Here is a 15,654-nt window from a genome sequence, read left to right on the forward strand (position 1 = left end):
GAGAGAGAGAGAGAGAGAGAGAGAGAGAGATGGGAACTTGCAACGGCAGTGCCCTGAGGATGTCCACGTGGGTGGGCAAGCATATGTTGCTGCTAAGTAGAGGAAGCGGTTCACCACAATTTCTTCATAAGTGCGAGGTCTTTAGAAACTCATCCTTATGGAGGCTGTTTTAAATAGAACGAAAATGACACACAGTCCCCAGTCAGGCTTCCTAACTGTTTGAAGAGGGTTGCCACTTTCCCAAAACATTAGGTTACTGTGGGGGAATTTTCCAAAATTGTCAACAATTCCATTTTTAAACTCAGTTCTTCCTCCCAACATAAGACAGATGCAGTACAGCACAAGCTATATTTGGTCTCGTAGGAAATGTTATTTTTACAATGCCGATGCCTACCTGACAGTGGAAGACGTATTCTGGTGTGGTTTTCTTAAACTTCATGTTCCAAACCAAGGCTACTCCATCTGGTTCATGCGGCGCATCTTCATTGTTGTTGTAAGAAGCGACCATCAGCTCAGGGTACTAGATCGAAGAGATCACAAAGGATGCATTATGCTAGGATGATCCCACAAGAAAAACTATCTCATTCACACATACACATGTTACATAGCTCGAATAGTGCTTTCTTGTTAAATTGTGGCATATTTAGTATCAAGGTACTGCCTCCATTTATTGTGTTATAGTGAGGGTTTGCAAGAGAATATACTTAATACAGGATACATAATTTATAGAATTATTTTATAATATTCACCCCAAAATGCAGAGGAGTGCAAGAGATCTGTCCAGCTCTAGAGACCTGAAGAATCCAGCCAAGGGCCTGGATACCACAGCAATGTTCCATGCAGGTCCAGCTGAAGGCCTAGAGCCCATGGCATTGTCCTCTATGAGTTCAGCCAGAGGCCTGCAATGTCTCTTGCTTGCTCTTATCAAGGATCTGCACCAGGAAGACCCAAAGGCCAGTGGTGGAAGCTAGAAAGTCTGTTCTGGAAGAGTGAAGGATCTGTGCCACCAGGCTGAGGAATCTGCACTGCAGCCAGGAAGTGACGTTCACGGTGAAGACTAGAGCTCTCCTGAAAAGAAAACAGCAGCCATCCCCAGTGAAGGCGAGGACCCAAGCTCCTCTGGTGATGAGAACAGCTGAGTTCAAATCAGAAAAACCAGCCTTGGCAAACATCTCCAGGAAAATTAACAGTATACAGTCTTCCCCTCCAGTTTTACTTTTATGCCATTGGCAACAATTCTTACACCCAGAACCGTGCTGACTTAGTTCAGCTGGGCGTTCTAAGTGGACCATTAGTTAATTCACCACATATTGCAATCTGGCTTCTGCTCCACTCCATGTATGGTTGCATGGTCACTAATAACTCCCAAACTGCAAATACTGCTGATTTCTTTGTACCATCTAACGCTTCGGTTTACTCCTTCTTTCTCTTTTGTACCTTTCTTAATGTTCTTTTCTGACCATGTTTCTTTTAGCCCCTACAGGTTTTCCTTTGCTACATATATCCCAAGGTGACCTGTTCTCTTACCTCTTTTTTTTTTCTGTCTATACATTGTCTCCGGATGCAATAACTTCAAAAAACTTAATACGCAGACACTTTTCAAATATTAGTCTAGGCTTGATCCTTCTTTGAGTAACAGTTCCTAAAAACTGACTGCTTGTTGGGGATCCCACAGGGCTTTTCATAAACGTGTCAGATGCAATACATAGAGAAATAAGCTCATTGACGTGCAGACTGCTCTTTCGAGTCTCTATGTTAGAACAAGGCTAGGTTGATCAGATGTTCTACTTTCATTTTCACTCTTCCCTCTCTTTTGTCACCACAAAACAACATGACATTGCTTTCTCCATGCCTTTCAAATGCACATTTTCATTCATTCTTAAAGTAAGATCCTCTTAAATTAACTTTTAGTGTGCTAAAAGTACACATTTCCTAGTCTCCTGCATCCAGGCTTGCCACGTTTTACTCTCCACACGCCATCTCCTGGCAGACAACTTTACAAAACATGTATTTGGTTAAGTTACCTTCAGTTTATAATACTTTAATGGTTCATTACTTTCAAGGAAAAGTGCAAGTCATGTACGATCCTTCCTCACCCATCTTTTCCATTTTCCCTGCTTAACTATTTATAACACTCTCCTCCCGCCAGCCCCAAACACTCTATGACCCAACCTCACCGAGTAGATTCGAGGAACACAGAAGCAGACTCTGTACCCATGAATCAGATTCATTCTCACTGGAAGCCCACTTCTGTGTGGTTCACACTGTGAACTCAATCTTTAAAGCTCAGTGTAGGCGCCAAGTCCTCCAGACAATCCGAACCATCTACCCTGCTTCTCTGATTCTTAGTACCGTTAGGATTATGTGCTTCTCCACTAGAGCACAACCACTTGTGTGTATTTTGATGTTTTGCTCACCTTTATCTTTCACTACATAGTAACGCTCTTTGAGTTTAGGGACCAGTTTTCATTGACCTAACTAAAAACACCTAGCCTATGGTAAACTTGGGACAAAATCAGTTGAGATTCTTTCTTTCTTTCTTTATTTTACTTTAGTAACTCCCTGCAGTTTAGCAATTCTGTGCTCAGCAAAAAATTTAATCCTTTGTTATGAAACAGTACCAACAATTAAAGGTTTAAGTGCAAGATGCACAACCAATAAAAAACAAGGAGGACTGTGTAGTGATGCTGGGTACTGGAAAAACCTACTCGCCCTGTATGAACTCTGGCCTGAGTCAGGAAACACAAGGATGGATCTTACAGGAAATATTTATAAGGTAGAGCACAGTTCATGAAAATGTCATTTTTACCTGGTAGTTTCATAGGTAGCCTCAGGATTGTTGCTGATCTTATCACTTATCATAGACAATTTAATGTTTCTCTCATTTTTACTAGGCTGTGTCTATATTTGAACAGATTAGCCTTATAAATGTGAACGATAACTCCCCTCCCATGAAATATAACTAAATCTAAGTCTTCTAAAAGGTTTTATTCATTTTTTTCAGCTGCCTCAGTTAAGGAAGCTGCAGTTACAACTTGTGGGTTGGTGCAGAGGAGGTGCAAGCACACAGAGATGCACACATATGTGGCAACCACAGGATGTAATCACTCTTTATGAGAAAACACTCCGCAGTGGATGAATCAAAGCCTATTAAGAAAGGCCTTTGATTCGAGGCCCATTCAATGAAACCAACATCCAGATAAACACAGAAGTCTCCAGACTGTCCATCTGAAGTTTAACTGTGTCACATGGAAACAACAACTCTATAAATACCAACGCCACTCCCACAGGGGCTTGGGAGCAGCCAGATGTGTCTGGAATAATATCCCACAGCTGCACATCTGGGTCCCATCGTTAGCACCCAGTTGCAGCTTTTGTTTTTTCCATTTGAAAATATTTTAAATTATTTGGCTTTCAAGCTGCTTTAGAAAATAGGGAGTGCTTTAGGAAAATACTAGGAAAATGCATTCAGCATAATTTTGATAAGTGGAATTACAAGGCCAAGAGGTAGTAATTTAAATTTTATATCATGTAAGCTTTTGTGATTCCAAAGTATCTTCTGGTATGTCTTTTCCCACTGTTTGTTGTTTGAGCAAGACTAGTTATATTTTCTTATTCACCAATACAGAGCCTATAAACAAATATTTTAATGTGAGTGTTGTTAAAAATATGATTTTGAACAGTCATGGAATCTGTGGTCATTTAATTACTATCAGGCTTGATTATTCAATATTTAACTTAAGGGGAATTTTACTAAGAAATTATCAGCTGTGCTCTCATTCCAGTTTTGTCCTTAAAGGAAAATGAAATCTAGTAGTTCACAGAAAAGAAAAAACTAGCCTGTTTTAAGGGCTTAGTATGTGCCAGATACCCAGCTGGGTGGTATGTGAACTCATTTGCTTCTTAGAACCTCTAAAGTAGGCAATGGTTTACTCACTTCTACAGACAAAGAAGCCGAGAGACCTTGGATGAGTGACTTGTTCCAAGTCATATTACAAAAAAGTGATGAAGTAAGGATCACTCCTAAATTCTGTTGGGCATCAAAGGCTGTTTCCCTCCCATTCACTGTGACATGTGTCAAATGCTACCTGTACTGCACTTACATAAAACACTGCGCCAGTGAGATGTAGGAAAAGAATGGCCACAACAACATGCTGTACTCTCTAAGAACTCAGCCTTAAGTAGAGGGACGCAAGACACATGTAGGAATAGCTACAGTCCAACCATCAGAGCAGAACAGCGTGTGCTAACAGGGATACGTATCCCAGGCTCTCCAGAAGTACAGGTGGGGAGGGAGGATGTGGAGATAGCTACTCTATGTGGGTGAGGTGTAGCAAGGAGAGAATCTGGAAAGGACTCATGAGAACAAATGAAACAGCTTGCCAGTCAGGTGGGTTACTGGGACAGAAAAGGGGGAGGATGTGTTAGAGTTGGACTCTAGTTAGAGGAACCGGTCACTGGGGCTGTAACTTCAGAGCAGATTTCCTCTCTGGCTCTTTTCCTCTCACTGTTTTCTGGCTGTCGTGAGGCAAGCCACTTCTCTCTGCCATGCCCTCTGCCACGATGTTTCTATCCAGGGTTTTATCACAGAGATTCCTAAGTGCACGCTAACAATTTTTATTACCCTATGGGGAACAGGGGGGAGTTATATTCTATATTTACTAAAAGCCCTGCTACTACTATACTCCCTACTATGTCACATTTATTGAGTACTTCTTATGCTTTGGACTCTTGAGAAGGTCTCAGTCCTTTCATCATATTAGCTGATTTGATTCTCACAATAAGCATGTGATCTGAGTAGTATCATCATTTGATGGACAAAAAACTTTAGCCAAGAAAAATTAGACAACTTGCCCAAAGTGATATAGAAAGCACATAAGTAATCTTTAGAGATTTACCCGATAACAGTACTTATATAATAATGGCACAATGAGCCAGGCGTGGTGGCGCACGCCTGTAATCCCAGCACTGGAGGCTGAGGCAGGAGGATCGCTGTGAGTTTGAGACCAGCCCGGGCTACACAGTGAGCTCGAGGTCAGCCTCAACTGCACAGAGAGACCCTGTCTCAAAAAACCAAACAAAGAAAGAAACAAAAAGTAATAGCACAATGTGGAGACTGGAAGGAGGGAGTCTAACAGGGATGCTATTTTCAAATATAAATAAGAAGTAGAGGGCATGAGAGAAGTACTGGTCAAATCCACATGTTAATAGATTTGAATTGGTGCCAGTGGAATCCTTCTGCTATTATAATTTGCTTGAATTTAATAATTAAATGAGCTTTCAAAGATTACTCGGCTTTGCATTTCAGGTAATTTTAGAGTTAGTTAAAGGAAGCAATTTCCTTGTAAGCAGAGTACTACATACAGTAGGAGCAAGATCTGTACGTGTCTGGCGAATCTCTCCTGTGGCACATGGATGGCGTCCTTGACTCACTGTGCTGGACGGTGTTCAGTGATTGCCGGAGATGATATAATTCACCAAGTTTTTTAGTTTGTTTTTTTTTTTTTTCAGGTAATAATGCTTAGATGACAAAGTTACAACATTACTGCTCAAGAAGCCCAGAAGGTCAAAGCAAAGCTACCTCATAGCTTCTTTCTTTCTCTTCCCTCAGATCCGTTTTATTCTACCCAGGTGATCTAAGCAGGCAGATCTGCCACTATTAAATTCCCAGCCCGAGTCTCCTTCTTCTTGTTTTTCTCCTCGAGCCTCATCTATTTCCGTTCAGAAGCTCTCTTCATCCCATATGCTTATAAATCTAGTTCTCATGTAGGAGTTGGGGGCTCCAATTCCTTTTCCTCATTTCTCTTTTAGAACAATTAACATTTTATTTTAAATATTTTTTAATCGTTCATGCTTTTAATTTCGTGAAATATTGGGTTTTAATGCATGTAATGTATCATCCCATTATACTTCCCTACCTCTCACATTCTGCTCCTGCCTTAGTTCTTTCTTCTTTCTAATAATAGTCTTCTTTCTACTTCTCTGTCATTTTCCCCTTTTTCTCATACCCTCTATAAAACACATTTTTCAGAATCCAAACTTGTTACCCACAGTGGAGATGGCGGCTTACACAAAAACAAAGCAAAATAAATATAGTCTGCACAGGGTAGAGTTTCTGCCCTTCCCAGTTTCGCTTTCTGCAACACAAACCCCAGGCTGGAAACAAGTCCATGTGTGACAGAGCCTGGCACACACTCAGGTGAGGGAGGGACCACCCCACTGATGTTCCGGGCTGCCTCCCGAGGAGCGTTATCAGCTGCCCTGGAAGCCAGCCATGGTTGTCTTTGTTGAAGAACGTGTCAGATAAGATTCCTGTGTAATAGAAATGCACACACTGAGCTAAGAGTTTCCTCGGGCTTGGATCTGATTTCCATGCATACACACGAGCAAGCTCATAGACCACCCACACACCGGAGAAGGTTGGGTAAACCTTGCTTATTTTAGGATTTGCGTGAACACGCATTGTGTGCTTTATTGTTTGGATGTAAAAGGGGTGGCTGAGGACAGTCCAGTTGTAGGCGATTATATTTCTCTTCATTTTTCCAACAAGACCCTTATACTGCTTGGCCTAGAACGCTCCCTTTCCCCTTCCATTTGCCTAAATCCAAACCTTGTGAGAAGAGCTGTCTGACCAGAATTTCCAACCTGCACTGAACTCTAGCAGTACTTACTCTCTGCCCCATATCATTTAGAATCTACAAGGTTTCTTGGTTTTAGATGTAGAAGCAGCCTTTGTAGGAGGCAGTGGTTAAGAACACATGCCTCAGAATGCTAAAAAGCTTGGATTCAAATCTCCATTTTACTGCATCTTATCAGAATGATCTTTAGCAAATTATCCAGCTTCTCTGAGTCTCAGTTTCTTCAATTACAACATAAAAATATTAATAGTGGTGCCTCATGTGATTGTTAGGATTGTTATTAAATAAAGTTTTCAGAACATTTGGCACAGAGCTGAGTACATAAGATGCACACATTAAAAGCTAGCTATGATTATTATTTTTAATAAAAGCATACACTATAAGAGATCAAGAATGTGTTACACATGAATGCCCAGGACTAATCTTTCCTGCTTTCCTCATTACTCTTATGCCATATGTCATTCAGAACATGGCCTTAGGAGACTGAGTATCTGGGTGCAAATTGTGATCTCTAGGGTATGTGCCTTTGTGGATGCTACTTTAAATGCTCAGTATTGGGTATATTGTTAACTGGTTGAGTTAATAACGTACCATCAAAAGTTCAAGTCACCTTCTAGCTCATTTTCCTGCTTCCACTCTAAATGTCACACTAGGAGTTTTGACTTTGTCCCTATAGGTAAGGAGGAAAAAGGGAATTTTAATCCAGGGAATGAACTGGTTAGATTTTTACTTTACAAGGATTGTTTGGTTAGATGCCCATAGAAAAAAGTCTAAGAGGACTTACATACAGTGTAGTAGAAAGTATAGTCAGAAAGGAAATCCTAGGTATGAGATGTTAAATATATGAATGGGAAAGTCATCAACCTTTCCGATGAACTTGGGAGGTGATGCATGCCTGTTATTCCATCACTTTGGGAGGGTGAGACATGAGAATCCTAAGTTTGAGCCCAGTCTGAGTAACTTAGACTTGGGGGAAAAAATTAAAAGGGTAGTGATGTAGCTCAGTACAAGATCCCTGGGTTCCATCTTTAGTACTGTCGTGGGTGGGGGTGGGGTAATATTGAAGATGATAGCTCTGCTTAGGCCCTGTGATATACTGAGAGATAAGGGGAAAAGGATTTGGAATAGATGAGAAAACTGAGTTGATGGTTAATCTGAAATTCTGTAGGACACCTGACTGATCTGTTGTACCATGTGGAATTCAGGAAGGAGATTGGCCAGAAATATAAATTAAAGGCTGTCCATGCTGTGAATTCAGAGGGATGGAGGAGCTTTCTCCCAGAGGACATTTTGGTAAGAGGGTAGAGGTTGAGGGCATGACTGAGATGTCTTCAAAAAGTAAGAGAACTAGAAGACAGTAGAGTTCAGCAGAGAGAGTTCAAATGAAAAAGATTACTTCTCTAATTATAGGAAAGTCAACTAACCTGGTTCATAAAGATATGTCAGAGTAAATGCAGACCTAAAAATACTCATAGGATTTGAAAAACAGGAAAGCAGTCGTAACCTTAATGAGCGCAGTCTGATGGAGAGAAGGTCTGGCACCCAGCACACAGTAGGTGCTCAAATACATATAACTGCTGGAGGCTTAAAACCAAAACCTCAGTAAAATGAGAAAGAAAACAAATAGACTCATAGGCTAGGAAATGTATGTAACGCTAGAAAACAAATCTCTTCTTTTTTAAAAAAAATATACAAACGCCATGAGAATACAAGCCCCGTTTCTCCCATGCCAGCAATAATTCTTACCTGGAGAGACCAGTCCATACAAGTGACCACCCGATGCTTAGACCAATGCTCATCATAAAACTGACGGTTGAAAGAGAGATTGGCTCCAGCCTGAACATCCCTAGGAGGATTAAACAGCAGAGATCAATAAGATGCTTCCAAATGGGGTTTTATCTCTACCTTATTTACATGGGAAAAGTAAAATGGCAAAAGGATAGCACAGGATACTCTCTAAAGCCAAAACATCATTCTAGAAAACAAACTCTGATCAGAAATAAATGAACCAAAGTTGGCCTCCTTCAGAAAACATCGACCATATGTTGACTCCAGCTGGTATGAAAGGTCAAATTTGTCTCAGGTTTCCACCTTGACCAGTCCTGAAGCATTCTCCCCCACTAAATTCTCTCCAGCATAAAGCACTGTCTATTAGAAATCTCTCTGCCAGCAAAAGAGCATAGCAACATAGGGAATTTTTTTTACATCAATACAACTTTATCTGTGATTAGGCCAGAAATGATATGCTCTTGTGAATTCTGATTGGCTTACTGGTTGCCTCCTTGCTCAATTGTGAGTGATAATTTCTACCATGAAACAGACATGGCAGACAGTGAAGGATTCACCAGATTTGTTCCAATTGTTTATCATTCCTGTCATGGACCAAATTAGCATTTAGATTTACGACGATGACACTCTGGCCAGTGTTTACTTGGTGGACATTCGATTGGCCCTCCTACCACCTTCAAAGAACTCAGTGCTGGGCATAAAATTGCTCCACAAGACTGGGGGCTTACCTTGAATATTGCACATTTTGTGCAAGCAGTGAATTAAAACTATCTAAATTTCTTGAATTCTCATTTAGGAACTCATCTGTATTGCTCTTTCCCCTGTTTATTTTCATTGCTCTGCTGGGTAACACCCTGTATCAATTATGCCGGACAACTCTTAATTCAGATTTGGTGACTTTCTTTAGACCACTGATTTGTGCTCTGATTAGTTGACCTGTTATGCCTTCTCCTTCCTTCTAGCCCTTCCTCAGCTGTATCCTTACAAACTTAGAGCCACACAGACTTAACTCTTGCCAGGAACCCAACATAATACTTGGCCAGCCATCCAGAAGGGCATAACAGCAACAAAATCAACTGATCCCAGAATAATACCTTTGAAAACAAAACAAACATTGTATATTTAGAATATTGCTGTCTTTTCAAAGTAGTCTAAAGATGTTGCTAAGTGTTGGGAACATTTTTTAAATTCTTATTTGAAATTGTTTTCAGAGCCTCTGATTCATTCTTTTGAGCACCCTTAATGATGATGACATTGTCCTTTAAGAATGAATTTGATTTGATCCCCATACCAAAAAAAAAAAAAGAATGCATTTGAATTTTAGGAACAGTGAAGAAATTAATTCTGATGAAAAAAGTAATTCTACCTTTGTATCTTGTCCCTGGACAAAAGAAGACTGTAACTAAGAAGACTGTAACTAAAAACCAGTTGTCTCTTTCTTATAAGGATTTTAAAGTGTCTCCTATTATTTCATGATGGTGGTTGATGGTTACTGTTTTTTCCCAACAGTTGTGCTACAGTTACAGAGAAAGGCATTTGGGCCCCTTTCTTTTTATTAACTAGTTGTTTGTTTTATCTATAACTGTATCATTGCCATATGTATCTCCTAAACGGTACTATTTTTACATGACCAAAAGCCTGGGCAACATAGCAGGACCTGTCTGTCTCTTAACAATCACCACCACCACGACCACCACAGCAACAACAGGAAAAACCTCAAACACCACAGGTAATTTATCACACTCTATAGTTTTACACGTACATAAGAGACTAACCCGTCTTTTTCCTCTAACTCTCTGCCGCTGTAGTCAAAAAAGATGTCAGAATCTTCGGCCAGTGCTCTTTCAATTACTCGTATTGTTCGATCAAAAAAGATGAGGAATTCTTCTGAATGAAGAATCTGCTGTTTTTCTTCTTCTGTCAGCTCCCTGGGAGGGGCTTTTTATGTAAAAAAAAATGATGTTAAGAAAGAAAAAGGTCAATTAAAAACTTTTCAAGAAAACTCCAGCTCTTGAAAGAGATGGCCTATCCAAGGAGCGCTGTGTCACATGAAATGAACCATTGCCAATATGGACTCTAAATTGTCCTCAAATTTATAGCAGACACTGTTGCAGGTATCCCCTTCCATGTGTAGCCTGATTACTGTTTTGAAGAGTTGAAAAAGATTGCAAGTGAAAATAAATTTTTGTGTTTTTAGTAATCAGTTTTAAATGTAATTTTCTTTATAACTGAACTTTAAAAAGAACCAGAATAGGGCATACTAGTATAAATTTATCAAACTATACAATATTGGAGACAGTTATGAAGCCACATAGATTAAATAATTAGGAACTGTCTATGATATGGTCCAGAGAGTCCCCTTATTTTTTCCTACTGGATAAATTTATTTTATTTTAGTTGGCTAGTTGGTAGACTGACATTGTTATAAAGCTGCATTAAAAAGCCAAAACATGTTTTCTCAAACTTGTTTTCATCTACTACGTCTTATAACCTTAAACAAACATGGAGCAAAGAGGTGCTTCTATGAAATGCCGCACAGTCGATTTTATGCCATTCTTTTCTTTTTTAGCATGATTAATGTTATCAATCGAAATGTGGAGATGCAAAGTGAGCCAGAGAGATGAAGTAAGATAGTGATATGTCACAAGGCTGATGGTTAGTTCACCTCGGAGTCGTGAGCTGGTTACATAATTCTTTCAGTAGCATTTCTGGCATAAAACCATAAGGAAATGATGAAGAAGCTCCCCGCCCCTCGCTGAAAGCCCTAAAGGGCAGAAACTGTCTGGTGAGCTTTATCAGTTCTTGAGGAATCTCAGTTCAGCTTCTGTGGTTTGATTGTTTACTTTTTCAGGTGTACAGGAACTCTAGAACTTTAGCGAGCAGGAGGGGAGTCGTGCATTTGAGACATAGCTATGTCCCCGGTGGAATCACATGCTGGCAGAGTTTCCCAAACACTTCCCTGACCATCTCCACGCTAAGGACCAGTTTCTTCCTGGCCATATGGTCAGAGAAAACTTTCAGGTATGGCCATTTGCAGCCTAATCTTCTCTAGAAGTGTTATTTGATTCGGTTAATGGTATCTCGAAGACACTATCCTAAGAAATATGAACTATAAAGACCTTCTGTAGGGTCGTAGTAGTGAATCTCAAGCTTTTAATGTTCATAACGTTTCTTCCCTTTTGGTTTCCTTTTCCCTGACCCAGACCATGGGACTTGAGAATCTGTATTTGTTCAAGGAAATAGCATGATTCTGATGTAGTTATTCTCACACCTTTAGAAGCACTGTCTGAGTAATACAATGATAAAACACGATTCATCAACCACAAGAGAAGACCTCTAAATACAGACCACCCCACAGTCCCAAGCATTCCTAAATATAGTGAGAAATATTTCTTTGCTGTTGAGAGCCCCAGAGCCCTACAAGTCCCGTATTCATTGGGACTCTCCCAAAACCCTGTCAACTTCTGCTATGCAGTGCTGCCCAGACACCAGTTTAAGAAATGGTGAGGCTGGCAATGAGCAGACTCAGACTTTGGCTTGGTACTGGAGAAATAGGCAGGGTCCATAAATAGCAGGAACTTGCAAAGCCAACCCAGAATCAAATATTGACCATGCCATTGCCTGGTTTTGATTTTTTAACCCATTAATTGAAGCTCTCTGCAGAGCATGTTTATCTATAAAATGGGGGTAGTGACCTCTAAACTTTAGTTTGGTATAAGGGTTAAAAGTAAATATAGTGGGCAAATAGTTGAGCTTTCAATAATTACTGGTTAAGTAATAATTTATAAGTCTATTTTCCAAAACTCCTTTGGATTACCTCACCCAATAATACAATAAAACTACTAAATGTAACTAGACTAAGGAAAAAAAATCCTACAAAATGCTGGATATATTTTGTTTTGTTTAACATTATAATTAAAGAAACTTCTTTTAACAAAGAGAGTATGGGCCAAGGCAACAGTCTTATTTGAAAAGACTCATTCAGCTTTGGCTACTGTTAATGGGTGACTTCAGACACAGGTGAAATTAAGAAAAAGTAGGAACCTTTCCCTCAACTTATTTTTTGGTGATATAAAAAAATCTTCCTAGTTTCTGTTTATCTTTTTGAGCCATTTCTATTTCACCCGTATCCTCTCTTACAGGTCCATTACCTTGAATAAAAAATAGTATCTGTGTAATTTTCTGTAATTTTTTCTTCCCTGTAGCTTACTGTCACTTTAATCTCAGCTTTCAAGACATACAGCCTTTTCTCTAGGAGACACATAAATGGCTGATCAAAGTGTATTTGCAGAGGCCGAGTTCAGGTAGGTGAAGCAGTAGCCTCTCCAGGTATTATGCTTGACAATACAATATTTGGCCTGAAATTAAATTGCTATTGAGGCAAAACAAAGAATATACTTTATATTAAGCTTTGATGTCTAACAAGGATCAAATGACATGATTTGTTGGAGCTAAATAATAACATGCAATGACTACTTTAGAAAGCCATAAACAATATTCAACTTACTAAAGAGGGCCATAGTTCTTTTTTATTTTAAAAAATTACTTTAAAAAAATCTTTAAATTGTTGTGTTGTTACAATATAATGAAAATGTAACAGAATACTCAAGAACTACAACCAAAAGAAGTATTCAGAAATAAAACCTCCCTGGATTTCTTTTTAAAAAAAGGCTGATTAGTGGAATACACAAAATGTGCAATACAGAAATAAACAGATATAACCATAATTGTTTTATTACAGGATGGACCTCAAATTCTCCGAAACATGTTTCTGCAACTTTTCTCTATCCCTGAAGCATAGTGGATTATTTTGAAAAAGCTTGTGATACAAAACTATAGGAACTGATTTCAGAGCAAACGGCATACCAGATAAAACAAAAGCATCGGTAGTTGTGACTGTTTAGATTTAAAGTGTCCCTCCAGAGCCTCATGTGTTTAGAAGGCTTGGGGAGGTGATTGCATCATGGGGGGCACCATACTCACCAGTGAGTGAACCCACTGAAGAGTTCAAGGCTGCATGTCCTGGTAGGCAGTTGACGGAGGGGTGTATCACTGGTGTGTGACCTCCCTAGGTGCATATCTCCCTCCCCAGCTCCTCCTGTTGCCTCTGCCTCCTGGCTGCCGAGAGAAATTTCCTTCCCTTCCTTCCACCATGCCATTTGTGCCTTGGAGTTCACTGACTGAAACATCGAAAACTGTAAGCCAAAATGAATCTGTCGCTCTTTAGGTTGTGGGTATCAGGTATTGGGTCACAGTGATGAAAACGTGACTAAGGCAACAAGATTTTATTTTCTTATAAGTTTAGCAAAAAATAATATGACAATTGATTTTGGTTGGTTTCACAACAACATATTCTTTCTAGAGTTGACAGTTACTAATACTTCATTCATGCCATGTGCCCTTTCTTACTCAAAACTAAAAGTAGAATGCTTATATGACCTAGCTACACTATTCTTGGGTATACAGCCCAAGGAAATGGAAGTCAGCATACAAAAGAAATACCGATACCCATGTCTCTTTGGACAATATTCAAAATAGCCAAGATAAGGAGTCAGCCTAGGTACCATCAGCAAATGACTGCATAAAGGAACTATCTATGTACACAGTGGAATACTACTCAGCCATAAGGAGAGTGGAATCCTGTCATTTGCAGGACAATTGATAGAACTGGAAAACATCATGCTAAGTATTTTCTCTCATATGGAGAAATGAAAACAAAACAAAACAAAAAAAATGCAGATCACTTGAAAGTAGAAGGGAACTATTAGGATCTGGGGAAGGGATCTGGGAGAAGAGGGAGGGTAGGGAAGGGAGGGGAGACATAATCACTGCTTGATATGTGCATGTATGGAAAGAGATACGTCCCTTTGTACAAGTAGTAATGTGTTCATAATAATAGAGTCTTAAAAAGATTACGAAAATCAGAACACATGGATATGACCTGCATATATTTTAAATGACAAGATAATTTTCAAATTTACCAAAAATTTTACCTAGTGATATTTAGATTGATTAACATGCATGCAAGAAATGTACCAGATTCATGAAATTCAAATTTTAGATGACTAATTCTATGTATCTGTGGCCTACAAAATTAAAATCTAATATAAATTTTATTTAGGATTCCCATTTAATTCTTTTCATTGTAAAAATGTTAATTTCTCTTAATCTTACATATGAAAATACTTTTTTGTATACCTTTCAAAATGATTCTATCTTATTTGCTGTATTTTCTTATTCACCTTGTAAGTACTTTATCAATTTCTCTTTAATTGACCCTACTTACTCTATTCTGTACACTTTGACTTCTAGGGTTCTTAGAATTTTTTCCTGGGTAAAGATACAAAGTTCGTAATGAAGCCCCCACTTAAATTGATTACTTTAATACCTAATTTCAGGTTAAAAATGATTTTTAAAAAATATCTACTTCAGAAATGCCTGGCCTTGTTTCAGTGATCCAGTATTAAGTTTCAATATTCAAAGTTATATTTAAAAATATTTTTCAAGATTACCAAAAGATAAATTAACCCACACAGTCAAGGAAAATATCAGATTACATTGGGATAGTGGCCGTAAAGGGAATTGGATGGTAAAATCAGTTCATAAATAGCCACAAGGAACCCAAACTGAGCTAATGTAAGGACTAAGCTAATGTATTGGAGTTACTGAGAGGTTTATGAATTAATTTGCATTTTCAAGAGTGGGTGTTCTGTCTTGACTCCTTTAATAGGAAGACACTGGGGCACCGACATATAGAAATTCTCCAAAGTTTAATTGAAAGCTGAGATGTACTTGTAGTGTTTTTTTTTTTCCTGACCCATTCTGGATAAAAAAATGAAAACACTAATAAATCAAAACTATGGTTCTTCACTATTTAATGCATTTTGGTGTCACATAAGCAAAAAGTCAAAAGCTAGTGAGTACTGATTTTTCCCCCATCTCTCCCTCACCACTTTGTCCCCTTTCATTCCAAAAACGGGGGGAAAAAAAAGCACCAAACAGATTTCTTAAAAATGTGCTCCCTGGTTTGAAACCCTGTATGCCAAGTTTCAGCCCAGAGCAAATTTTTATGGCTAAGTAATAAATCCCTGAAACGCAGGGTTCATAATGGAAGTGCTGACACAGCCCTGACTTCTATGCCGGCCTGTGAATGGCGCCACGATTATATCTGCTAGAGATTCTTTTAAAACTTTGCAAAATACCGCCTTCCCTAAAAAAAAAAAAAAAA

The 15,654-nt window shown here is 39.0% G+C and overlaps 1 protein-coding gene across 7 annotated transcripts in view; it reads right to left on the bottom strand.

Moving 5' to 3' along the window:
• Positions 1–15,654, bottom strand: part of Dync1i1 (dynein cytoplasmic 1 intermediate chain 1) — a 317,434-nt gene that overhangs the window by 100,035 nt on the left and 201,745 nt on the right. For all 7 annotated transcript variants that reach the window (XM_033758325.1, XM_033758328.1, XM_010603398.3 and 4 more), the window contains 3 exons: positions 10,202–10,364; positions 8,385–8,484; positions 395–520 (listed from right to left, as the gene is read on the bottom strand). In XM_033758325.1, coding sequence (XP_033614216.1) covers positions 395–520; positions 8,385–8,484; positions 10,202–10,364 — 389 coding nt within the window. The remainder of the gene's footprint in view (positions 1–394; positions 521–8,384; positions 8,485–10,201; positions 10,365–15,654) is intronic.

This window comes from Fukomys damarensis, unplaced genomic scaffold (genome assembly GCF_012274545.1).
Source record: "Fukomys damarensis isolate Sample0158 unplaced genomic scaffold, DMR_v1.0_HiC HiC_scaffold_4, whole genome shotgun sequence".
Classification (NCBI taxonomy): Eukaryota; Metazoa; Chordata; class Mammalia; order Rodentia; family Bathyergidae; genus Fukomys; species Fukomys damarensis.